This window comes from Lepisma saccharinum, chromosome 11 (assembly GCF_977018435.1).
Source record: "Lepisma saccharinum chromosome 11, izLepSacc3.1, whole genome shotgun sequence".
NCBI lineage: Eukaryota > Metazoa > Arthropoda > Insecta > Zygentoma > Lepismatidae > Lepisma > Lepisma saccharinum.
Genome location: NC_139239.1, coordinates 50,741,950 through 50,768,013, shown reverse-complemented (window position 1 = coordinate 50,768,013; position 26,064 = coordinate 50,741,950). Strand labels below are relative to the sequence as shown.

At 38.9% G+C, this 26,064-nt stretch overlaps 2 protein-coding genes across 2 annotated transcripts; both read left to right on the top strand.

The window, feature by feature from the left end:
• The first annotated feature begins 354 nt into the window (after window positions 1-354).
• LOC145995026 (uncharacterized) lies at window positions 355-948 on the top strand. The gene has a single exon (XM_083131559.1). It carries the CDS (start codon window positions 355-357, stop codon window positions 946-948), a length of 594 nt encoding a protein of 197 aa, XP_082987685.1.
• A 438-nt stretch (window positions 949-1,386) lies between these two features.
• On the top strand, window positions 1,387-1,980 carry LOC145995025 (uncharacterized). Its single transcript, XM_083131558.1, has one exon. The coding sequence runs from the start codon at window positions 1,387-1,389 to the stop codon at window positions 1,978-1,980; it is 594 nt and encodes a 197-aa protein (XP_082987684.1).
• Window positions 1,981-26,064: the final 24,084 nt, after the last annotated feature.

The window sequence follows — 26,064 nt, the reverse complement described above, 5'->3', positions numbered from 1 at the left end:
ATATACACCGACCGGGTTGATGCTCTGATCTGAACTTCAAACCTGAAGATGAGAGTGACGTTAGCTCTCGAGAGCTTGGAACATTTTCCACAACTCACCTGGTCGATAGCCCGAGAATATCTATTCATCATTCGTCGCCAGGAACGCTTCAAGTCTTACTTCAAGTACCTCTACGGGGAGGAAATGCTACATCACATCCGTAGATTCGAGGACCTGCGGATCAAGAAAGCTAAACTACTCTCAAGCTTAGCTTTCTTACTTCGATGCAGAGACAAGAACATCATCCCGATCTTCGCTATATTAAAATACCCCATCAAGAACATCTCTACCAGTAGGATTTTAAGATGCACCAGCATGGCGCTGATAAGGGAAAGGATACACTTCACACACCGGGAACTAGAGCACGCCGACAGGAATCTATTAGGCATCCACCTGGAAATTGCATCTTCTGTATCTCCGATGGACTGGGAATGGATAGACTCCATAACCAGAGCCCGTATGGAGCTACAAACGAACCAGACTACAGCAAAACAAACAAGAAAGTTCAGCAATCTAGAAGCAGCCAGCCTGAACACAAACCTGACCGTGGTCAACCTAACGGTCAGGACATTTGACGAGGCCACAATATCTATCCTTTCGAAAGGTTTAAACTTCGCTGCAGCACCAAGAAGTATCCCCCTCGGGGACATAATTATCAGTCTCGAACAGACTGTAAAAGATCTTCCCGACGAGACCGCTCAAGACATACGTCGAGAAACATATGTGGCCCTAAAAAGGGCCGTTCAACCAAGACCCATCATTTCACCAGCAGACAAAGGGAACGCATCAGTAATTCTCCAGACTGCAGACTACAACAAGACAATTTCAGAACTTCTAGCAGACTCCACATACAGAAAACTCCCCGAGATCCCACAGCAGCAGGTGAAAGGAAGACCAGAGCACTTCTGAAGAAAACTTCTTTTCCGAAACTGATTCTGGGCAAATTGACACCGGACGAAACAATACCGCCACGACTGTACGGACTCCCCAAAATACATAAAGACTGCAGTGCCATTAAGACCGATCGTCAGCGCCATTGGATGCCCAACGTATAGACTCGCCAAATTCCTGACAGCCCAGCTCCAACCACTCATAGGGAAATGTGAACACCATGTAAAAAACTCCGCGGAATTCATCAAGACGCTGCAGCAGATCAGAACATCACCAGATGACATCTTAGTCAGCTTCGACGTAGTGTCACTCTTCACCAAAGTGCCAATTCAAGATTCACTGCAATTACTAGAATGCCACTTCACACCAGAAATCATCAGTCTGTTCAAACACACACTGACCTCTATCTACTTCAGCTATGGTGGACAGTACTACGAAAAAACCGACAGTGTGGCAATGGGCTCCCCTCTCTCGCCTGCCATAGCTAATTTTTTCATGGAAAACTTTGAGCATGAAGTGCTGCGCACAGCTCCATTGAAACCCGCCACCTTCTACAGATACAACACCTTCATCGTCTGGCTGCACAGTAAAGAAACACTTCAGCTATTCTTAGACCACCTCAACAATCAACACCCAAATATAAAGTTCACCATGGAGACTGAGAAGAAAAACAGCCTGCCGTTTCTGGATATTCTCATCAAACGCAAGCCAGACGGATCCTTGAAACACCATGTATACCGGAAACAGACTCATACAGATCTATATCTCAATGCCAACAGTTTTCACCTCCCGTCTCAACGAGCTACAGTACTCTCTACTTTATTTCACCGGGCAATCTCCATCAGTGACGCAGAGCATCTATCAAAAGAAATACAGCATCTTCGCACGGCTTTCAAACAGAACGGGTACTCGGAACACATCAACAAAACATTAAAACGAGTACTGTCCAAGAAGACCAGCACATCAAAGAATCTGGACACATCGGGGAATCCGGACACATCAGGGATCAAGGACACTCCAGGGTCCTGGACAAAGCTGACCAGAAGATAGCCATCCTGCCTACACCGGAAATCTCTCCGGAGTTACCCCAAGGATGAGTTAGGACTCAAAACACCAGGAGTCTACCGTATTATCTCCAAATGCGGGAAAGCATACATTGGGCAGATGGGTAGGACAATAGAACAGCGCTGTAAAGAACACCAAAGCAACATCAAGTATTTCCATCCTGAAAAGTCGGGTCTAGCAGAACATTCAATAAATGAGGGACATCGACCAGATTTCAGCACTACAGAGAGCATAGCTAAAACTTCAAACTACTGGGACCGCATCATCAAGTTAGCAATAGCCATTCATAAAGAAAAAGATAATCTTAATCGCAACACAGGGCTCGAACTAGACCCAGCATGGTTAGTGTTAGTTAACCAGAAGCGTGCACGCACCAGACAGGCCACCCCATTGGTCCGCCATCTTCACCGGAATCCTCCCTCCATGAACGTATATACACCGGGTTGACGCTCAGATCTGCACTTCAACCCTGAAGATGAGAGTGACATTAGCTCTCGAGAGCTTGGAACCTTTTCCACAACTCACCTGTTCGATAGCCCGAGAGAATCTATTCACGATAATGACCTTGCAGAACTACTGATCTAATCATGGTAAGTTTGGCAACAGTTTTGTACTCTACCATTTATTATAACTGAACTTGTTGCAAGTTGTATATTTCCGCTCTATACTATACAATATTTTCTTTGTGAATATATTGTATTAGATTACCAAACTGTCATTTGCTTTCTGAACATGATTTAAACAAAACAAAACGGCACCAAACTTGATTCGTACGTTGCCTGCCTGCCGCAGCACTAGCACTCTCCCCCGCACCAAATAGTAGAACAACCCGTAATACGTCAGCAAAAACCCACAGAGGCCATCTCGTCAGCAGTTACCTTTACACCAAATTAACACAAAATCACACACACGTGTAACAACATTAACTACCGGTTTTGTTTGAGATTTCTGTCTGATTTTGTTTGTTTATTTTACATGGTATACAAATTTTTCAATTTAGTTTATTGCATGGAACAAGTCATCACTAATGCTTCAGGTTCAATGTGCTACACTTCGACATGGTGAACAATGTATCCTGACTAATCACAACTGACAACTGGGGGCAGATAAGAAGACTTTCACATATCAGTGGCTACTGGGGATTAAAGATGAACAGGTGCACATATAAGGGGTGGGCAATTGCATGTTATTGAGGAGAGGGTGGAGAAAGCATACCAGCAAACAAACTTTCTTTTCCTTGCAGCTGTCTCTGCCTTCGAATTATCCAAATATAAGATAGGACAATTCAAATTATATATAATTTTTAACATTGGTTTCAATAGTTCAGAATAAACTTCTGATTGAATTTTAAAAAATCCATTGTATTAACAAACTCTGTTTGAAAATATTGATTTTCCAGGCTATGTGCAAAGCCCTGACTCAGTGACCAAAATACAGAAAAAAATGTATCCGAAAATTTTTAATTTCAATAAGAAGATGAACCTGATTTCTTAGGAGTTGGAAATATTTGCTGCTTTCTTTGAATTCACGAGGTGGCTGGTGCCGGCTGCCTACTACAAGGGGGGGGGGGGAGGGGGGGTGATGGGCAATCATGACAGGGCTACCTTAAGGATCACCCAATCAATGTTGCAAACCAATTTTTCCCAGCATGTAATTTCCCCAGAATGGGAAATTGTGGAGCCAAACTGTTACAGGAGAGGAAACAGGGTTGCATATGGCTGGGAAATTCCCTCTGAACTTCGACAGTCTGGCTCAATGTTGCAAACCAATTTTTCCCAGCATGTAATATTCCAAGGAACGGGAAATTTTGAAGCCAAATTATCGCAGGCAATGGGAAAGTGTGGCATATTGCAGGGACAAGAACATCATTGAACGCTTGCAGAAGAGTTGAAAAAGAGGTCGTTGACCTTCAAACAACTAGAGATACAGTGGGGAGGAGAAAATTGTTGGCTGACCGGGAATGGTATATGAGTGAATCTAAAAAATTACAGAAATGACAAGCAACAGTTCTAGTCTAGATCGCATCGAGTGGTCATGGTAGGGAGTGGATTGTATTTTTGTGAATGATATGTGCTGTGTTGTGTAGTGAACTGAAATGAGGGACATAATTAACAAGCTGTGTATTCAGCTTTATTTTGACGATTAGCTACAAATCATTGTGGACGTTTCTTTTATGTCCACTTTATGCACAGACAAACTAATGGGGATCGGACCTACAGTTCAAGTAGTATCCGAACCACTATGTATTGAACCCGGGACCCTTTAGTTTCAAGGCAAGGGCGTTACCACTGTTCCAACAAGGAGGCCCCGAACTTCAAATCATGAAAATAGGTAGTTAGAAGTTTTATTTATTCTCATATACAGGCCTACATAATATTTCACAATATGGGTTTCTTGTTTATGCAAATAAGAATGAAATTCTTGAAATCCTTTCCTTACTGACAGTGTACATTTCCATATTTTATTTACGAGGTATATATTTTTAATCACAGTGTCACATCACTTCTTCAACCTGCCACCCCAAATGAGTTTAAAAAAACCAACATCCCCACCAGCAAATTTTTGTCCATTTGAACACTATGAAATGGTGAGAAAGCACAGGTTTTTAACCCAATATACGCCACTGTCTAACTTTCATATGTAATATTTAAAACACAAGAACTTGGTCACGTGTGGCAATTACTGGTCCAGTAAGAAATGTCCAGTTTTTTTCAAAATTACCCAAAAATTAGTTCTTAATATCTTGCATATTTTCGGGTATTTGTTTCTAAAAATTGGAGGAAGGGCACTACATGTCCCCAGTAGCGTATGCAGGATTTCATCAAGAAGGGGGGGGGGGGGGTATTTCTAAAACTTTCTCCAAATTCACATTACCAGTGTTTTATTATACTTTAATTAATTAATTAAAAATACTTATAATAATACTCGTTTAATTACTCCTATTAAGTAGTAGAGATCTACATAAATATATACCTAGGTACAGTATATGAAAGCAATAGACCAAAATTACTTTCTAGTTATTCTATTTTTAACAAATTCTAGGAGCATGTCAACTTTGTTACAAAATAATTGTCTTGTCAACGGTTATATATGATAGGTGACACATTTTAAGTGTCAAGAAAATCCACAATAACATCAAATATATTAAACTAAATAGAAGTAATCAAAGTATGGAACTCATCCAAGGAGCCGCGGTGGTCCAGGCCTTCCTGATGGCGTAGTGGTAATGTCGTCACCTTGTAAGCAAGGGATTCCGGGTTCGATACCCGGTGGAGGCATATTGGAAGTCGACCTCCGTGGCAGAGTGGTTAGCACAGCATGCTGCAATGCTGGGGGCCCCGGGATCGAATCATGAACAGTGCTATAAGCACGGGGAAATTTACATTACCTTTACCTATGGATAGAGGCACATATTTTTGGTAAATAGAAAAGCAAAATTTCGGTACAAAAAGTCTCTTTCAGGTTCAAAAGCGGTAAAAAAAAATAAACATTTCGGTGTTATAGCGGTGAATAATCACATCAAAAGTGCTATATAAAATGACATTTTGGTTTTAAAATTGTGAATATAATCCTAAATTTGATTTAAAAACTGCACTTATTACACAAAATAAACATATCCCTTCTAATGGCACATTTATGTAGTTACCAGAGTATTAATTTTATTCCTGTGTAAAGGGGTCCATTTTTGCTTCTCAAATATTTACAGCAGAATTAATCAATTTTCCGTGAATTGCATAACTCACAGGATACTTCAGACTTCAGAAAGTGTCGCATCGGTATATAAACGGTAAATTTCGTGTTTAAGAGTATATTTCGCAATTTGCGGTTCATTTCGCATTATTTCGTGACAAAACAGGGTAGAAAAATGCACCTCACACCTTTCAGAAACATGAAAAATGAACACTACAGCTTGTTATTTCATATATTGTCAAAAAGAAATTTGCATGCCTCTACCTATGGAACTCACCCAGGATGATGATGAGATGAGATGTAGAAAACATGTTGCTAAATTCCACTGAGTCTATTTTTGCATTCAAAAGTAAGTTAAAGACATTTCAACACATTTTTTTACTTCTAGGTAATTCACAATGCACTTCTTCAACATCACTTGAGAGTCCACAAGAGGATGCGAAATCAGTACCGGGATGAATGTTTGCAATAACGCCGACACAATGTGACAAGGCAAGGAATTTTCACAATTCTCGCAAGAGTCACTGCACGACTTTTTGCAAAATAATTTCAAAATTGAACTTTGCGGTCCCTTAGATTGTTTACACACACTATAAAGATTTACAAGAAATGCACCAATACCGCTCTCAAAATCTACTATGCACATGCACGATAATTCACATCGTCTCGCTGTTCACCAACAAAACATTTCATAATAGTTAAGCGTACTGTAGTTCGAATTCAGAAATTCAAACGGGCCGCGGTAAACAATGGGAAGGCAGACTGGTGACTGTATTCTTGTCGGCCTAGCCATTGTCTATACATTAGCCGCTTACAAAGAAGCAAGAACTTTTTTTAGTTAATGCTCATTGTTCACACAAAAAAATATATGTTCGTTGAACATTGTTGTGGCTGAAATACAAAACAACTCTCTTCTCTTTTAAATCATAGGCACCCTCATATTCTATTTTCAATAATTCGTGTTTGTTTTCAAGGCATTAACTCTTAAAGATGCATGTGTTTGGAATGTAGTGCTTTTCTTCATGCTGCATGGGAATAATAATTCAAATAATAATATTATTATTATTATTATTATTATTGTCACAGATCTTTGACTGTGATAAATTGGCCTTTTTATTATTATTTTTTCCACAGCGAAGTTTTCTTTTTCACAAATGGAGTAAGCCACCATCTTTAACATTTAATGTAACAGAAAACATCAAGAAACTTTGTGAAAGCAATGATGACTTTGAATTACCTGATGATATTTGGGATTCATAATTTTTAAATAAAAAATAATGTGATCAAAAATGTTTTTATCTAAAATTAAAATAAAACAGACTGCTTGTTTTCACAATTAAGTTGTTACATTAAAACAATGTAACATTGACAACATCCATTGAATAACAGATTCTTTTTGTTTAATACATTGTTAACCATTGTTATAACTGTATCTTTAGTCAAACTAAAAATAAATGTCTGATGAAGGGAGCATGTGTTCTCCTGAAATGTGTCAACGAAAAACTGTGTTCTTATGCTTGTAATAACCGTAAACTACAAGATAAATAATTCTACAATGCAAGCAATGCGTACATACAAGAAAAACTATTACATGGAGTATAGTAAACCTTGATTTAGTATTTATTTATTCTTTCCATACAAATTCCTGCAAGCTTAATGATTATTAGAGCAATAACTTGAAATACAAAATATAATAAATGTCACATTAATAAAGTCTCACAGGTTAGCAGGGGTGCTACGATGTCAAGGGTCAAGTGTTTGAATCCTCGCTTGAATGTGGGCATTCTTTGCGAGTGTCCCATCACTGATTTTATATCACCAGTCATCCTCATCGTCAATATTAGCCAAAAGTGGCATAAAAGTGACAAAATAACAAAAATTAAATCAAATCAAGAAATTCTCACAGAATTTACATAAAATTATAGTGTCATGCTATTCAATATCTAAACAGCTGTAATACTGGAGTGCTGCTCCATCTTCAGTAGGCACAGATATTCAATGCAGATATCTTTCTTCCTCCCTCATTGTGGTCCATATTCAGGAGAGTAACATTGTAGACTGCTGAAAAAAATATAATGTAGCTATAATTCATAGTAGTCTCTACCTAGGGGTATTATTGAAATTAGCTTAACATCAAGGTCACTTAAGATTCTGGTAATCCATTCATTCACTATACATAAAGCCACATAGCACCATAATGCAGTTTATTTGGAACCCATAATACAATTAATGTGAACAGCAAATGAAATACGACCTCAAGATCCACAGAGAAATGTCAGATGAAATGCAGAAAAACAGATAAAATTGCTACAGAGCTTTTCACGGTTGAGTTGCCAGTGGAGCGGTAGCTAGCATGTCGGGCAGTGGGAACACATCTGGCAGCATTTAGACCCACAGCTGTACGCTGACCTTGGCACTGGATGCATCAGTGCTTCAGTGTCCATATAACTGGTGTCCAGATTGCGCATGTTTATTATTATTATTATTATTATTGTCACAGATCTTTGACTGTGATAAATTGGCCTTTTTATTTTTTTTTTTCCACAGCGAAGTTTTCTTTTTCACAAATGGAGTAAGCCACCATCTTTAACATTTAATGTAACAGAAAACATCAAGAAACTTTGTGAAAGCAATGATGACTTTGAATTACCTGATGATATTTGGGATTCATAATTTTTAAATAAAAAATAATGTGATCAAAAATGTTTTTATCTAAAATTAAAATAAAACAGACTGCTTGTTTTCACAATTAAGTTGTTACATTAAAACAATGTAACATTGACAACATCCATTGAATAACAGATTCTTTTTGTTTAATACATTGTTAACCATTGTTATAAATGTATCTTTAGTCAAACTAAAAATAAATGTCTGATGAAGGGAGCATGTGTTCTCCTGAAATGTGTCAACGAAAAACTGTGTTCTTATGCTTGTAATAACCGTAAACTACAAGATAAATAATTCTACAATGCAAGCAATGCGTACATACAAGAAAAACTATTACATGGAGTATAGTAAACCTTGATTTAGTATTTATTTATTCTTTCCATACAAATTCCTGCAAGCTTAATGATTATTAGAGCAATAACTTGAAATACAAAATATAATAAATGTCACATTAATAAAGTCTCACAGGTTAGCAGGGGTGCTACGATGTCAAGGGTCAAGTGTTTGAATCCTCGCTTGAATGTGGGCATTCTTTGCGAGTGTCCCATCACTGATTTTACGAGGGTGATTCAATAATTATTGTCCCCGGCATACTTAAAGTATATAAATTGCAATGAATGATGGGGATATTGTAGCCTAATGTCTTAGATGCCTATATGCAAAATTTCAGAACCGTAGGTGCTATAGTAAATTTGTTTTTTCTCGTTTTAAGTGTGAGAGGTGGCAATTAGTTTGAAAAATGGAGAAAACCGAACAACGAGCTGTCATCAAGTACCTCCAGAAAAGGGGCTAAGCCCAAAGGAGATTCATGAGGACATGGTCAGTGTGTTGGGTGATGGAGCTCCTACCTATCAGGTGGTAAAAAACTGGTGCCGCGATTTCCGTTGCAGCAGGGAAAGCTGTCAACAGGCTCCTGGTGCTGGTCCTCCAACAACAGCATCCATCCCAGAAAACACTGATGCTGTGCATGACATGATTATGGCTGACAGAAGAATCACGGTGCAACAGTTAGCAGACATCATGCACATCTCTGTAGGCTCAGTGGAAACCATTGTGCATGAACACTTGGGATTCAGAAAAGTGTCAGCGCGATGGGTCCCCAAAATGTTATCCCGTGAACAACACAAAGGCAGAGTTCAATGTTCAAGGGCTGGTTTGGAGCTGATGGGGGCAGACCTGAAGCAGTTCTGTGATAGATTTGTGACAGTGGATGAGACATGGCTCCACCACTATGATCCCGAGTCCAAACGACAGAGTATGGAGTGGCGGCACAGCAATTCACTTCACCCCCGCAAATTCAGGGTGCAAGCATCAGCACGCAAGGTTATGGCCACAATTTTTTGGGATGCGAAGGGTGTGCTCCTTATTGACTACCTGGTGGGACACACTGTTACTGGGGACTATTATGCAGCCCTAATCCCTAAGTTACGCGAAGCAATCAAGGAGAAACGGCGTGGGATGTTGCGGCAAAAAGTGCTGTTTCACCACGATAATGCTCCAGCACACAGAAGCCATGTTACTGGTGCGCAATCCATGCTGCTGGTTTCCACGTGTTGGAACACCCTCCCTACTCACCCGACCTCGCCCCTAGTGACTTTCATTTGTTCCCGAAGTTCAAGGAGCACCTCAAGGGGATGCATTTTCCCTCAAATGCTGCTGTTATGGACGCTGCGGAAGAATGACTCACGGCTCAGCCACAGACATTCTTTGAAGCTGGCATAGTGGCTTTACAGCATAGGTGGAAGAAGTGCATTGGTGTGAATCGGGACTTTGTGGAAAAATAATACTGCTTATATGTCAGGGACAATAATTATTGAACCACCCTCGTATATCACCAGTCATCCTCATCGTCAATATTAGCCAAAAGTGGCATAAAAGTGACAAAATAACAAAAATTAAATCAAATCAAGAAATTCTCACAGAATTTACATAAAATTATAGTGTCATGCTATTCAATATCTAAACAGCTGTAATACTGGAGTGCTGCTCCATCTTCAGTAGGCACAGATATTCAATGCAGATATCTTTCTTCCTCCCTCATTGTGGTCCATATTCAGGAGAGTAACATTGTAGACTGCTGAAAAAAATATAATGTAGCTATAATTCATAGTAGTCTCTACCTAGGGGTATTATTGAAATTAGCTTAACATCAAGGTCACTTAAGATTCTGGTAATCCATTCATTCACTATACATAAAGCCACATAGCACCATAATGCAGTTTATTTGGAACCCATAATACAATTAATGTGAACAGCAAATGAAATACGACCTCAAGATCCACAGAGAAATGTCAGATGAAATGCAGAAAAACAGATAAAATTGCTACAGAGCTTTTCACGGTTGAGTTGCCAGTGGAGCGGTAGCTAGCATGTCGGGCAGTGGGGACACATCTGGCAGCATTTAGAACCACAGCTGTACGCTGACCTTGGCACTGGATGCATCAGTGCTTCAGTGTCCATATAACTGGTGTCCAGATTGCGCATGTTTGTGAGGTGTTAAATTTTTAACAGGTGATAGCCTTGCCATGATTAAACAATATAAGATTTAGATTGTTTTGTTTTAGTTTACGTATTACTGGTTTTCCTGCAGTCTAATGCCATGCTATCCATACAATTTAAAACAATGAATTTTTATGCAAGACTCTTACGTCATTGCGAATTCTTGTGGGGAAGTTAGAAGGCATCTTGCAGCAGAATTCTTAGATATTCCTGTTCCACACAGAGACAGTGTTCGAGTTATTGTTTTAAGTTCACTTTATGCACAGATAGGCTAATCAGGACTGGATCTACAGTTTAACCTTTTGAGTCCCAAGGCCATTTTCACATGTAACCCCCTTGGTCCCGAGCCGATTTTGAGCAAAATGCAGAGCTTCAATTAAATGAGTGTGGATCGGAGGCTAATTGCCCTAGAGAGATGAGTGATATACCGTTGTACGTGGAATGAACCAGAGATTCAGACTATATGAAATTTATGCAAATTCGGCATATATGTGGCAGGGGGGAGGGGGCTAACTCTCAAAATTCCAAAATTTTGGGAAAAAATTGGGGTCCCTCCCCTCCCCCCCCAAGAAAAAAAGTACATGACAGTGTCGACATGCACATGGAAATGATCGCTGAAATGTAAGGAACACAAAGGACCACTGTAAAGTGAGTGGCACGCCACTGATTCAAGCTTCAAAATGCAGCGGTACCTTGAAATGACTTTAGCTCAGAGACTATTTGCCCTGGAGATATGAACGATATACTGTTGTACGCAGAATGAATCACAGATTCAGACGATATATAATTTATGCACATTCCGCGTACATATGGAGGGGGAAAGGAGGGGGAATCCCCTGAAGAATACTTTTTTTTAAAAAAAAATGGCTATAGTGCCATAGGGGTATTTTATCTGGGCCAAGCTGTACTAATCAAGGCTGCTTATTCTTACAATGCAAGACATCGTTTAAAATACTGATTTCCCTTTCAGTTGTTCCCTCTTTCTTGCCCTGTCATGCTCGGAAGTGGGTGAGAAGGGGAAGAAGATGCAATCAAAAAATCCCTTTTGTTGTTATTATTATAACTCCAATTGATCATGTGTGTATATATATATAGGTATGACCCTCCCTCAATTTACAATGACTCCATACCACAGTGTCGAATGGAACAGGATAGCTACACTACATACCAGGGCATGACTGGTGATGGTAGCACATGCTCTCGCTGTGTGCAAATGAAGGCACTAATGATACAAGCCAGTAGAGGTAACTGGTTTTCTTTCCTTGCTTGCTGAAAACAGTTTACTTTCTCATGGTATAGAAGGCCATAGTGCAGGTCAAAAAGTGGAGGGTGACTGCTTCACAGCATTATCCACGTCACTATCACGCAGATTGGATATTCTATTGCACATGGGGCTAAAACACATTCACAAATATATATTTTAAATGCACTGCACAATAAAATACAATTCACAATTACTTACATTTCACCCCTGAATACAACTGTCGACAGTAATATATTCTCGGACTGATCATAATACTAATGGTCAATGTTCAACTGGATTTCACCATATCCATTCGAGGCCTAAACAGCACACAACTATGTGCATTCTGTGGTTCTGGAAAAAGATGAGAAACAAGTTCAACCATGAAAATATCTAAAAATGAAAAAATTGTAACATACAACTAACTGAGATGATATTCACATCTTATCTTCAGGATAAACAGCTAGAATTTATATTAACATCTTCTTCATACAACAAGATAAACAAAAATAATGTTAAAACTATGATGATGATAAAAACAGACATGTGCAGAAACCATATTGAAAAAGAGAAACAATGAAAATAAAAATAATTTCATCATTTCTAAATATATCGGGTCTCACATAAATAATTGAGTTGTTCCACAAATTTATTGCAAGTAAACTATTGAACTTTCGTTAATGAAACCAGTCCAGAACGAACGAGGAACTCAAACAGTTTGTGCGTGTTTGTTTTGTTAAGCTGAGACTTCATATCCCTGCCGCCACCCACATCACTCAGTATTTTGTGCAATGTTTGGTCCCCAAGATCACTGAATCTTACTGCGTGAGGCTTCTTCTTGTGGGGTTTCATCAAAGACAGGGTATTTGTCTCACAGATGTCGCGTGATATCACAGCCCTAAGGGAGCATAATTAGACACTATCGACAGGCCCATGTTGATGCGAGTGTGGCAAGAAGTAGACTAACGTGTCAATGTGTGCAGTGTCATCCATGGTGCACACATTGAACATTTGTAGGTGTAAAAAAAATCTGCTTAGTTCCTCATTCATTCTGCTCTGGTTTCATTAACGTAAGTTCAATACTTTACTTGCAATACATTCTTGTAACCCCTCAATTATTTCTGAAACTAACTAACTAACTCTCTAGCCTTCTTAAACCTGAAGGTTCATGGCTGCAGCAATACAGGCCTTCCATCTGTCCCTATCCTGAGCAAGATCTATATACTCTTTTCCATCCCTACCGATTTCCTTTAGGTCCATCTCAACCTTATCCCTCCATCTTCGTCTTGGCCTTACTACAGGTCTCTTACCTTCAGGTTTCCCAACAAGAATCCTGTAAACTCCTGTTTCCTCTCCCATTCGTGCCACATGGACTGCCCACCTAAGTCTTCTTGATTTAATTATTCTAATAATATCTGGACATGAATACAAATTATGTAGTTCTAAATTATGTAATCTTCTCCACTCACCTGTCTCCTCATCCCTTTTAGGTCCAAATATTTTCCCAAGGATCGTATTTTCAAATACTCTCAATTTATGTTCCTCTTTCAATGTAAGGGACCAAGTTTCACACCCATATAATACTACAGGCAAAATTACTGTTTTGTAAATTTTAACTTTTAGTTTCTTAGATATTAAAACGAGAAGACAAAAGTTTATGAAGAGAGAAGTAACATGCATTTCCTGAATTAAGCCTACTTTTTATTTCCTCTTTAATATAATATTCACTTGTTAATATTACTCCTAAGTATTTGAATTTGGAAACTGGTTCAAATGAGTTGTTATCAGTAATTAGATTTTGATTATTACCTAACACTTGGTTTAGTTATTGAGTTGTTATCAGTAATTAGATTTTGATTATTACCTAACACTTGGTTTCGGCCTGTAAGCATATATTTAGTTTTATCTTTGTTAACTTCCAAACCTATCTCTTTAGCAGTTTTGAAAAATATTTTAGCATTATTCTTAATTGTATTTATATCATCCCCTAATAAGTCTACATCATCTGCATATGCTAACAACTGAGTCACACCATTTAATTTTTGATCTGTAGTTGATCTGTTACATTTAAATCCACATTGATAATCACCTATAATTTCATTAGCATATGGGGTTAGTCTTGTTAAAAGAATGTTAGATAATATTTTATATGTTGTTGAAAGTAGAGAAATTCCACGGTAATTATTGCAGTTCATTTTATCACCTTTTTTAAACACAGGAACAATTATGGATTCTTTCCACTGTTGAGGGATTTCTTCTTTATTCCATATTAAACAAATTAATTTATGAATTTGACATATTAATGAATTTCCACCATATTTAATTAACTCAGCTGGTATTAAATCAATGCCAGGTGCTTTGTTATTCTTTAGCCTTTTAATAGCATCTTTAACTTCAGTCAAGTTAGGTTCTGGAACTAAGGTTTTGCTGTGTGTACTTCTTTTACTTCTGATTTATGTCCTACATGAACATTTAAAAGGTCATTAAAGTAGTTCTTCCATCTATTTAGAATATCGCTTGGGTCAGCTAGAAAATCACCTTCTTTATCATTTATCAAGTTTACTTTAGGTTGCCACCCCTTGTATACACCTGGTATAATGGAAACAAATATAACAAACTGGCACAACTCTCAACATGTAAGAACAACATAACAATTTACACACAAACACATTATTATAGGCAAAGGTGAATCAACATTCAAAAATACACAAACGACACAAACACACCAGACAGCACAACTACTACACAACATGCACACAGAAACAAACATTAATTTCTAAGGACAAAAGACAACACAAAAAAAGAGACACACACACTGGACAGCACAACTACACAACACACATGCATACACAGATAACAACCAAACATAGATTTCTATTGACAGGACATAATGCAAAAAAGACAAACACTAAATACACTAGACAGTACAACTACTACAGAACACACATGTACACTTCTCAACTTCTTATTTGACCGCCCCGAAAGAATTCTAAGTCCGAAAATCGTAAACTTAGCAACATTGCACTTCAGCGCCAGCTGAGAGTAGCCAACTTTGAGTTCGTCATTCAACTAGACGAAAAACGCTGCGGTGAAAGGATTCCAATTTCGCACATTCCATGAACTTATAAACTATCAATCGCTAATATAATACACACTGAAACTGAAATAGTAAATTGAAATAAGAATAAGAATGAGAATCGTGCGAAATTGTAACAATTCTGCGTGCTCGACTTGATATCACATAGGTTTGAAACACTGAACAGGGGTTTTCTCCACCTGGAGTAAATCGCCATCAAGTTTGAGTAGAAAGAGGCAAATTTCTGAGGAGATTATGCGACATTTTATTTACAATGCCCTGCACAATATCGAACAGATCTAAAAGAAATCATTTATTTCACGACTTGTGGAGAAAACATGCTGGAACACAGGAAGATCGATTTTATCATAAACATCTACGTGTTTGTAAGGGAATGTTGTCATGAAGTTAACGTAGAGCAGTTGGTTAGACGCTGGTATCCATATTTTTCAACATACTTGAAAGGTCGCGGGTTCAAATCCCACCCTCTATTTATTCATTTATTTATTTTTTTTTTTTTTGTGTGTGTGTGTGTGTGTGTGTGTGTGTGTGTGTGTGTGTGTGTGTGTGTGTGTGTGTGTGAGACAATTGATATTTCAACACTGTAAAATATCCGATGCACACTTCAAGGGATGTCTCTTCTGCACATTTTCTCCCTAAGAAGGTTAATGCTTATTCAGTTGCTTGCCAGGATTTAAGGTTAAAACTTTTTGTATTTTAGCTATTCGTCATAAGCTGAGTTAACACACATTATGACTAATTTACATATAATATATATGCATTCAGGATGCTGTAGGTAATGGTATTTAATCCTGGGTTCGAATCCTGGTCAGGCATGGGTGTTCTTTGTAAGTGTTCCTTCATCAATTTCATCATCCCATCACCCATTCTCATCTTCGCGATGAACCAAAAACGTCACAAAGGCGAAGTAAATTAAACCAAATCATCAATCAAGTAATGGAATTTAAGATAAGTATTGTGTACGCTCTTCACTCCACAACTAAAATATTAATTATTTCAAAATACTAACACACAAACACACACAATTATAATAGGAAATAATCCACTACATTGATGTATTGAATTTTTGTAACGAACGGGAGAGTTTAATGTATTCAATTCGCTAAGATTGGTTATGTGATGTCGTTTATTTAGTAATGACTGTTCTTGTTCCCCTCACTTCGATCTTCCAATGCATCTAAATCTAATAATAAATCCCCAATAAACGTAAGTAAATACCTTTTGCGACCGAGGCCGATGCGATAAAAATCTACTAATAACTATTTATATATTACGTGACATCTAATAAATGCAAAACTTGAGAATGATCATTAATTCGGCACTGCTTTATATCCAAAATACTTGTCTAATTTCAACAAAATAATACTGTTATTTCAACAGAAAGTATATCTAACGAACTTTCCACCAAATTCGCAATATTCAAAACAGCCACCCTCAGACTTGCTTATACGTTACTTGATTCTGCCATTCCACGTGGCACGTGATTCAGTAATATAATTGAAATGGTTTCCGAAAATTCTAAACGCTTCATCATTACTGCCACCTCCTGATATACACAGAGAGATCATCCAAGAACAGTATATATATATTTTACGTCCGATGCCATACTCCTTCCGAAAATAAAATTCGGCAGCATGAGGAATCGCAGTTACGACCACGCTTGCCAGTAACAAGCACATTATCAGTCATCCCTTCAATCCCTGAAGATAAAAGAGCTCTCGAAACCTCAGAAGCCTATCCAGAAATAACCTCGTTGATATCCCGGTAAATCCTCTTCATCAAAGTTCGCATGAGTTTAGGCAAAATTTGAGCTAAAATACACTGCAAAATACCGGGCATTTGTGTAGAGAGGAACTTATCCACAATCTGTGGCAAAGAAATGTTTGGAGCACTGGCAGGTGGTTGTTGCCGCAACCATGTTAGGAAACTTTTTGTCTATTTCCTTGTAGAACAGTTGGTAAGACGTGTATTTTTTTTTATCTAAAATGAAAGATCACAGGTTCAAATCCTAGCCGCTCAATTTCTTTTCTGTTGAAGTGAACACAGAAGTACGATATTTACTGAATACAAAAAAATTGAAATAATTACCCTTGAATATAACAGATTACTCTATGAAAAACAAATCGCATGATTACAACTCTAGAGTTTCAAGAATATTCCTTACGCATACTTTCATTCGACTTCTTGTGTATATTTCTATAATAACATGAGGTTTTATATAAAGCAATGTGTCCCCAAAACTGTTTATTGTTCAATTTCCAACATGAACATTGAAACTTGAATGTTTCGGTGATGTTGCATTAAGACCCGAAGGAATCAATTTTATGAGTGGAATAGATTTATTATGTGAATAAATATGATGTTGCAATTATTGTTTTGGGGAGAAGATCGTTTAATTATTGTTTTTTTTTTTTTGTGGACGAAAAAATTGTGACAAAAACTTTACTAAGTATTACATAAAAAAAAACGTGAAAGCTGAGCCGGGTTTGAACCAATACCTCAAAGAGAAAAGATGAACGTAAGAAGATGTATGCTTGTCTGAAACGTTACAACTACGCTACAGATGTTCCGAACGTGTGTGCGTGTTTAGTAATACCAAATACTTTTACACATGGATGTAAAGAGCACTCGTTGTAGCACATTTGTCATAATTATTCTTTATTTATTTGTTAAATGAAAGTAATGTAATTGTAAATAATGGTTAAATTTATTTTATTATTCTTGACATCCTTTTCTGGTATGAATTCGTACGAAACTTTTCATGGCTGAATGTAATTGGAAGTCGTCTTTGAACCAACTGCAGCATCACGTGATTAACTATACCAATAGAAGACCTTATTTCCTTTGAACTACGCTCTAAACAGAGGCATGCAACATTTCTTTCTTCAACCTCGCGAAGAATGGAGCACTACAACAAATCCACAAGAGAAAGAGTGATCGGTTTGATCGAGGGAGCTGGATTGTCACCTGGTTTAGCTGGCGAGCAGTATGGCGTTCCAGCACGGACAGCAAGGAGGTGGTGGGCTCGATACGAAGAAACTGGTGAGGCATCACGGAAAAGACGCGAGAGCTGGGGCCGTGTTTCGACACCAGTGCAAGACGATCGGCTGATAGCGGAGTGTGAAGCCAATCCATTCCAGTCAGCCACTCAACTCAAGGCAAGGGCCGATTTTCCTGGTTGCCCACAGACAGTTCGGCGGAGGCTGGCTGCTTCTGGTTTACGGGCACGAAGGGCAGCAAAGAAGGAGGTCTTGACGGATGCACACAGAACTGATAGGCTAGCATTTGCTGAAGAAAATATTGATAGGATTTGGGATAGAGTAATCTTCTCAGACGAGAAAGTATTTTCTACTGCAAATGATGGTCCGGTTCTGGTCTACCGGCGTCAAGGACAACGATTTGATCCCCATTTTTTTGCTAACTCACGTCGGCGTGGACGCGTGAGCGTGCCTGTCTGGGGTTGGATATCTCTCGGTGGCGGAGGTGACCTACACCGCATAGAAGGACGTCTCAACGGGATACAGTATGTGCACATTTTGGAGCATGTTATGGTTCCTGGCGTGCGAGCTTTGTATCCCGAGGGAAATATTGACTTCCAGCAAGACCACTCCTCCATCCATGATTCAGCCATCGTTCAGCGTTGGTTTTCTGAACGAAACGACATACATCTAATTGACTGGCCACCCACCCATGGGATGCGACATCAACCCAATTGAAAATATGTGGGCCGAGGTCGTTCGATGTTTGAAAGAAAGCTGGCCCGATCCACCACCTCGCAGAAGTGATGAACTATTTGACCACGTCAACAATGCCTGGAATGAATTGTGCACTTCGCACAGGTATATTCGACATCTTGTGCAATCCGTTCCTCGACGCCTGAGACATGTCATAGATGCAGGTGGCTACTGGACAAGATATTAAATAAATGTTCAATTTTCCCAAACAGTCCTTTTCAGGACTAACAAATTTAAAAAAAAATACACTCGTGTAAGAAATAATTTGGAACCTTTCATATATTATTGTCTTACAGGCCTCAATATAAATAAAAATATCCAGATGAAGTGAGGCTCGAACCCTAATCAAAGACACAAGTGGAACTGGAAATGGGTGCCTTTACCGGATGTGCCACAAAGCTACAACAGAATGAACTCCACAGCTAATACAATATCTTAATTTTTGTTTTCTATTCATGCATACACCTATTCTATCTGGAAAACGGTTTTCTTTTAAAGATTTAGATCACCTATTTTTAACCCTAAAGATCGTAAAGCATAACCATTCATTAGTTATTTCCTTGCTTTGTTGGGGATTTTCCTGTAACGAAGGCACTGATTTGCAGCTAAAATCGAGCTTCCCTTACCTGCTGATCTTACCGAATTTAACACATGTTCGTTTATCTTTTGTGCAACAATGGCCTTCTTAAATTATGTTACATTGCACCTCTGAGTGAGAGAGAGAGAGAGAGAGAGAGAGAGAGAGAGAGAGAGAGAGAGAGAGAGAGAGAGAGAGAGAGAGAGGAAGAAGTTGTGTAGCTTGTGGAAAGCAGGCTAGAATTATATTCAACACTTCATAGAAAAATATATTGAGAAACTAACTGGAAACTATGGAACGATGTTTTCGCGAAAGGAAAACTTATGTAAGAGGAAAGTGAACATGCAGATAGAGTAATTTTAATCACAATGCCGAGCTGGACACAGTAACGACGTTACAAGAAAACAACCTCTAGTTACCTTCAGTACAGAAACGTCTTGTCAATTTCTTAACTTATTATTATTGACTCATAATGTGTGTTAACACAACTTATGACGCACAGCTGAATGAATTTGATTGAATTTCTGACGAGTATTGACGAGCATATAGGGCCTTGGCCTATCTCCCGACTGCCAGTCTCCTTCCCACAATTCTACCTAGAGGTGTGAGTTCTTCAACTGGTATGAGGTGACGTGGGGTCAGCACGTCGAGCCCTCAGCCGTTATAGAAGATTTTTATGACCGGGTTACGCTACTCACTCGTAACTTCCAAGCAAAGAACATTCTATTTGTATCAGTGGTGTATGCTGGTTCTAACGAGTGGGTAATCTCCGACCTTTTCATCCTCAAACTCCAAAAGTTTCCGTGCAATTTATGTCAAGCTCCATATTGGATTTAGGAATATTGTGTCGGAATATTTGTCTTATTGCTACGATCACAATCAATTAATTCTCGTTATTGCAGTTTACTATACGTGTAGAATTTCAAATAATAAAACAAGACAGTATTATAAAGCTATAAAAAACAGCCTGTGAAATATAAAATGAAAGACGTGCACTAGTGAAATAAAAACCCGCAATATTAATTTAAGTGCAAAATTCAACTTACTCCAGGACCCGATTACTTGTGCCGTACCACATCCAAAGCACGCTGTTTGTCCAGTTCACGTCAATACGTGTCTTTGCAAAAGATTGCAGCTTAACAAAGGAAGTTATGTGACTTTTGGATTTTTCATGTTTGACACAAGTGTTGCAAAGATTACAGTATCAGCCACGCGTCCATACATTCTTTTCAGCCCCGAAAAGTAAGCACGGCCAACAAAAATGCAAAGCTTATTAACACTTATACTTCCTGTCAACCATGGTGTTTTGTCATAATTTGCTTGCGAATATGCCTCACATATTCCCGATTTTTGTCTTTGTGTGTAGAAATAAGTTCAAGCGATGACACTGGCCTACCTGTATGAACAATTTGCAACTTCTCCTGAAAAGATCTTGTTCCAAAAGGTTTCACTAGCAAATCTTGTATCACATCCATTACCCTTTAACACAGCACTATCACGACAAACACTAACACCTTAATAAATAATAAACACGAAGCCAACGACTACACGCATTCAGTTTCACGCGCCAAACTTCTGTTGTTGTGCTCCTGGCTCAGAAAGAAATTCCCTATGAATGATAAAAAAAAATCCCTTTCCGAGCTCGAAATGACAAGTTTTTAAAAGTTCGAATCATTGCAGGTCAGAGCCAGAATTTTATTTCGGGATGGGGATCATCCCTTATTAGCAGCCGCCACATAAAGTTGAAACAGTGGGGTTAGAAGTCCTGAAGATGAATCTCAGATTATTACAACGTATTATGCAAAGTGTTTAATCCTGCTAATGAAGTAAAATTAATTATCACTATACACTTTTTAAATTAGATATTTGTAGGATTTCGGGGAGGGGGGGTTTCAGCCCCCCCGAGTCCTCCACCTGGTTACGTACCTGATGTGTTTTTTTCGTTTATGTTTAATTCGTTCATCTTCATCACTATTAATCTAAACAGGCGGAATATAGCAACTTAAATTAACTAATATATATAATTTATTTTTCATATCTTTCCCTTTAAAAAATATTCAGTTCCGTGAAAGAAGTATTCTCGCTGCTTTTGAAGATTAGAGAGGAGAAACAATCACTATTTTTGTAAATACAAGGATTGGGGGGAGTCAGCAAATAAGTGCTTTAATTTCTTAAGCTTTGAATTTTAATTCAGTTTGCTTCATCTTCAATATTTAAGTTTTTCCCTTTTGATAAATTTATGTTCAAGTAACAGAAATCAGCAAGACAGAAGCAAATGTAAAGTGAAAATTAGCGTAGAATTGGTTTGCCCATGTTATTCAGTTTTCCTGTTCTTCGCACTCTACCGGGTATGTTTTCCCTATTCAGCGGAGGGAATGGAGAGGCTCTGAAGGTTGAGAGTGCGACCGGTGGACTCTCACAAGAAGGAGCTTACCCTGGGCACAGAATCACCGCGCCTGAAAAGCAATGTTTCCTCCCCCTCTTTCCTTTCTCCTCCCTCCTCGCCAAGGGTTGCAAGGGAAGCGGGAGGAATGACGTCAGGGTGAGATTCCCTGTAGACATTCCACCGGCTGGAGAAAGGTTCCCGGACATTCGGTGGCAAACGATTGGAAGTATTCGCGCGCTGGAAGCAAGGAAATGTATGCATCGAAATTGGTTTGGAAGAAAATTGGGAAGAAATGTGTATATATATACATTTTTTTAAAAAAAAAAAAAAGAAATACAGCCGGGTCATCTGCTATTACCTAGATGACCCAGAGTATACGCCGCTGATTTGTATATGTTTCTCTATTGTTGTTTTAAGTCTACTTGCTGCACAGACAGACTATTCGGTACTGGATCTATATTTTAAACTAGAATCCGAAGCAACGTGCCTCCACCGGGTGTTGAGCCCGGGACCCCTTGATTACAACATCCTGTTTAAGAACAGATATTAATGACATATAAGTTCTTAAATACGCGTATGTGTTAACATAACTTATGACAGCTGAATGAAAGGATAAGTTTTTCCTACATCCTGCCAATCACTGAAAGTTTAAGAACATTAGTAGAAATATTACTTGAGGCATGCACAGTGGCAACGATTAGACGGGGGGGGGGGGGGGGGTAGAGGAACAGTTGCCCTCCCACTATGCTAAACCTTATCTCCCAAGGGAAACCCCCAGTTTTGACACCTTGCCCCATCAGTTTTGGAACTCAATCGCCGCCACTGAGTATGCATCGCATAAATATTTACAGTAATATCATATAATCTTATATTACGTTATTACAACACTTCGTATTCGGTAAATAAAAAAGAAAACATAATCAGGAAGGGGTGGGATTTGAACCTACGATGTTTCGATCTTGACGAAAACAGTAAAAAATGAAACGTGTTGTCATCTAACCAACTACTCCAGGAGATTTCTAACGAAAACCTCAGTAAAGCACGTTGATCTCAGTTGAAGAAACCTTGTGCCGGAGTTTCGAACCATTTTTCGCCAATAACCAAGGAAAAGACACACTTTGCAGAATCGTTTGGTGTTGTGCAAGGTATCTTTCATAAAAATTTCGTATAAAATCATCATGAATTTGCCTCCTTGCATTCAAATGTGACGGCAATTCTTTCCAAGTGGATGAGAACTTGTTCAGTGTTTCAAAATGCACATAAATTTACCTCTTTTCAAATTCAGAGCGAGGAATCTTGAAATATTTTCAACATTCGTATTTCTACTTAACATTTTTTTGTCTACTCATGTATTTTATTAGTGCTTTAGGGTATCTTTACTTTATGGAATGTGAAAGAATGAAAAAAAAATTCACGAGCGTTTTCATTCAGGAAGAAGAAATGTTGCAAAGTTGGCTACTCTTAGTTGGCTCTGAAGCGCTATGCTGCCAAATTTACGAATTCCGGACTTTGAAATTTTTCAGGGCGGTCAAATAACATGTTGCGAAGTGTACACACAGATATAAACAAACATTGAACAAGAGACAAAACACACTACACAGCATAACTACTCCACAAAATACAGGGTAGGGCAAAATAATGTTACCACTTATATGGTGTTTCAGTGGGGCAAAATAATGTTACCACTTATATGGTGTTTCCTGTTTCCACTCATATGGTGTTTTCCTGTTTCTTTTCAGATAAAATATGGCCACACGATTAGGTAAGGAGGAACAAAGGAAGATCGCAGCATGGATGAAAGTGTATCAATCACCCATAGTAGTGAGAAACAAGTTTAGAATGTTGTATAACAAAGACCCTCCCAAGTAGATTAATCATTCGGCGAGTGTATGAAAAATTTGAACAAACTGGTTCGGTGGCAAATAATTACAAAGGGAACAGTGCCATGTTGTATAGCCCAAAAAAGTCACTTTCTCGGTTAAAATGTGAAACAGAAATTTCTCAACGATCTCTTCGACGAATCATGCACCATGATTTGGGATTAAAAACCATATCACATCCAAATTGTGCAAGCACTTACTGATGCCGATAAAATCGCTTGGGTAAAAATGGCAGAACTGTTAGTGGAAATGACAAGAATCGATCCACCTGTGCTGTTTCTCTTCTCCGACGAGGCAACATTTCATGTAAGTGGTCACGTAAACAAACACAACTGTGTGATTTGGGCTACTGAACATCCACATGTAGTGAGGGAACACATACGGGACTCCCCGAAGATAAATGTATGGTGTGGTTTCAAAGTTGGAAATAGTGCGCCCCTATTTTTTTAACACTGCAAGCGCCTCCTATTTGACTATGTTAACTCATTACGTGGTAAACAACCTTCAAGGCCTTTCTTGCACGTGGCTACTTGCACACTATCACGCGGATGTTCGTGGTTACCTCGACAGGACATTCGATCAATGATGGATTGGTCGGTATGGTCCACTACCATGGGCGGCAAGATCACCAGACCTCAGCCCGTGCGATTTCTGGTAATGGGGGCTGGTAAAGGAGCATGTTTACGCAACAAAACCGCGGGACATACAAGACCTTAAACAATTTCGACAGTGATACGCTCTATACCGCAAGACATGTGTTCAAGGGTCATGGACTCAATGGTTGACAGAATGCTCAAATGCATTCTCATTTCTGGTTCACAGGTTGAAGGGGTATATTAAATGTGTATGTTTCCCTTTCGGTGGTAACATTTTTTTGCCCCACCGCAACACCATATAAGTGGTAACATTATTTTGCCCCACCCTGTACATAGACATACAGATACAAACAAACATTGAATTCTAAGGACAAGAGACAAACACCTGAAGGTGAAGCCTACCCTGAAGGGTAAAAGTACTAATAACAGCAAAAGGTGTCCACTGACTTTGGCTTTCTATCTCTATAAAAAGGACAGTTAAATTAAAACCATTTCATTTTTATCTAATAGGTTTCTGCTTGTAGGTTGCACAGGTTTGCTGCATTTTAGAATAGACCTATTGCTGATCAACACATATTTTCAATTTACTGAATGTGGAACGGCGTTAATTTGTATGCGCAGGCAGGCTTTTTTACGAACGCTTAAAGGCCGTGTTTGGTTTCTTGTCCTGCGGGAGAAGCTGGTTGGGTGGGTGGGTATATTCCTGATGGCAGGAAGCCAGGTTTTATTGAGGGCCCCAGGATTAGTGTTGAGGTCGGCGGGAGTGGTCACTATTGCATAGGTTTATTTTGAGAATCTTTCCAAGGTGGATTTAGCTTGCATGACTATTTTGGCAGAGTCTGTGTTATGGTTTTCGTCTATGAGCTGGCAGAAAAGTCTTTCTCCTTCCAAGTTGGTGGTCAGCATCATGCTCCTTGAGCCTATCATCAAGTCGGCGCTTTGTCATACCTACATACTTGCTTCCACATGTGCAGGTGATCATGTATACGCCACTTCTTGCATTCAATATAATTTGAAATGGGTTAGGTGGGAGGCTATGGAAGGACAAGGTTGGTCTGTTATCTTGAAACTGTGCCTGGTTAGAACTTTTTAGATTTTCTTGGTTAGGTCAGGATGTTGGGCAAGGCTGATCCATTTTTCTTTTATCTTTTCTTTCTGGGGGCATGGCTGGTTCACTTCTGGTAGTGTCCAGCAGGTGGAGGAGTTCCTGTTGGCTGCACCCATATGATCGAATTCAGTTTGCAGGTTTTCAGGTTCTGAGGTAAGGTTGATGGCTCTCTGGAAGAAGATGATCCAAATGTTTTTTTTGCCATGCAGAATGACCAGAAAGTTTGTGGATGTATTGCATTCCGGAGTTGGGTTTCCTGTATACATTGATCTTGAATTTGTCATTCTTCCTGCATATGGCAAGATCCAGGTAGTTTAGTATGTTGTCCTTTTCTTCTTCTGGTATGAAATGAATGCTAGGGTGAGCCAAGTTAAAAAATCGTGGGTACCTGGGGGAAACCCTGGGGGGTAAAGGCAGTCAGGGGCGTGATGCTGATCACATCATCCCCACTCACAACCGGATCAAGAAAGTGTGGGGCGTTACCCCCACACCCCCTATAACCTTCATAGTGTGGTGCTTAGCACAGGGGAGCACTTTACTTTTATGGCTTCTTGTAATTGCTCGTGCTTTTTGTAAAGAAAGATGGAGGCGT

What these genes read in the sequence shown, in the direction of transcription:
- LOC145995026 (XM_083131559.1), top strand. Translation starts at nt 355, where the DNA reads ATGGCGCTGATAAGGGAAAGGATACACTTCACACACCGGGAACTAGAG.
- LOC145995025 (XM_083131558.1), top strand. Translation starts at nt 1,387, where the DNA reads ATGGGCTCCCCTCTCTCGCCTGCCATAGCTAATTTTTTCATGGAAAAC.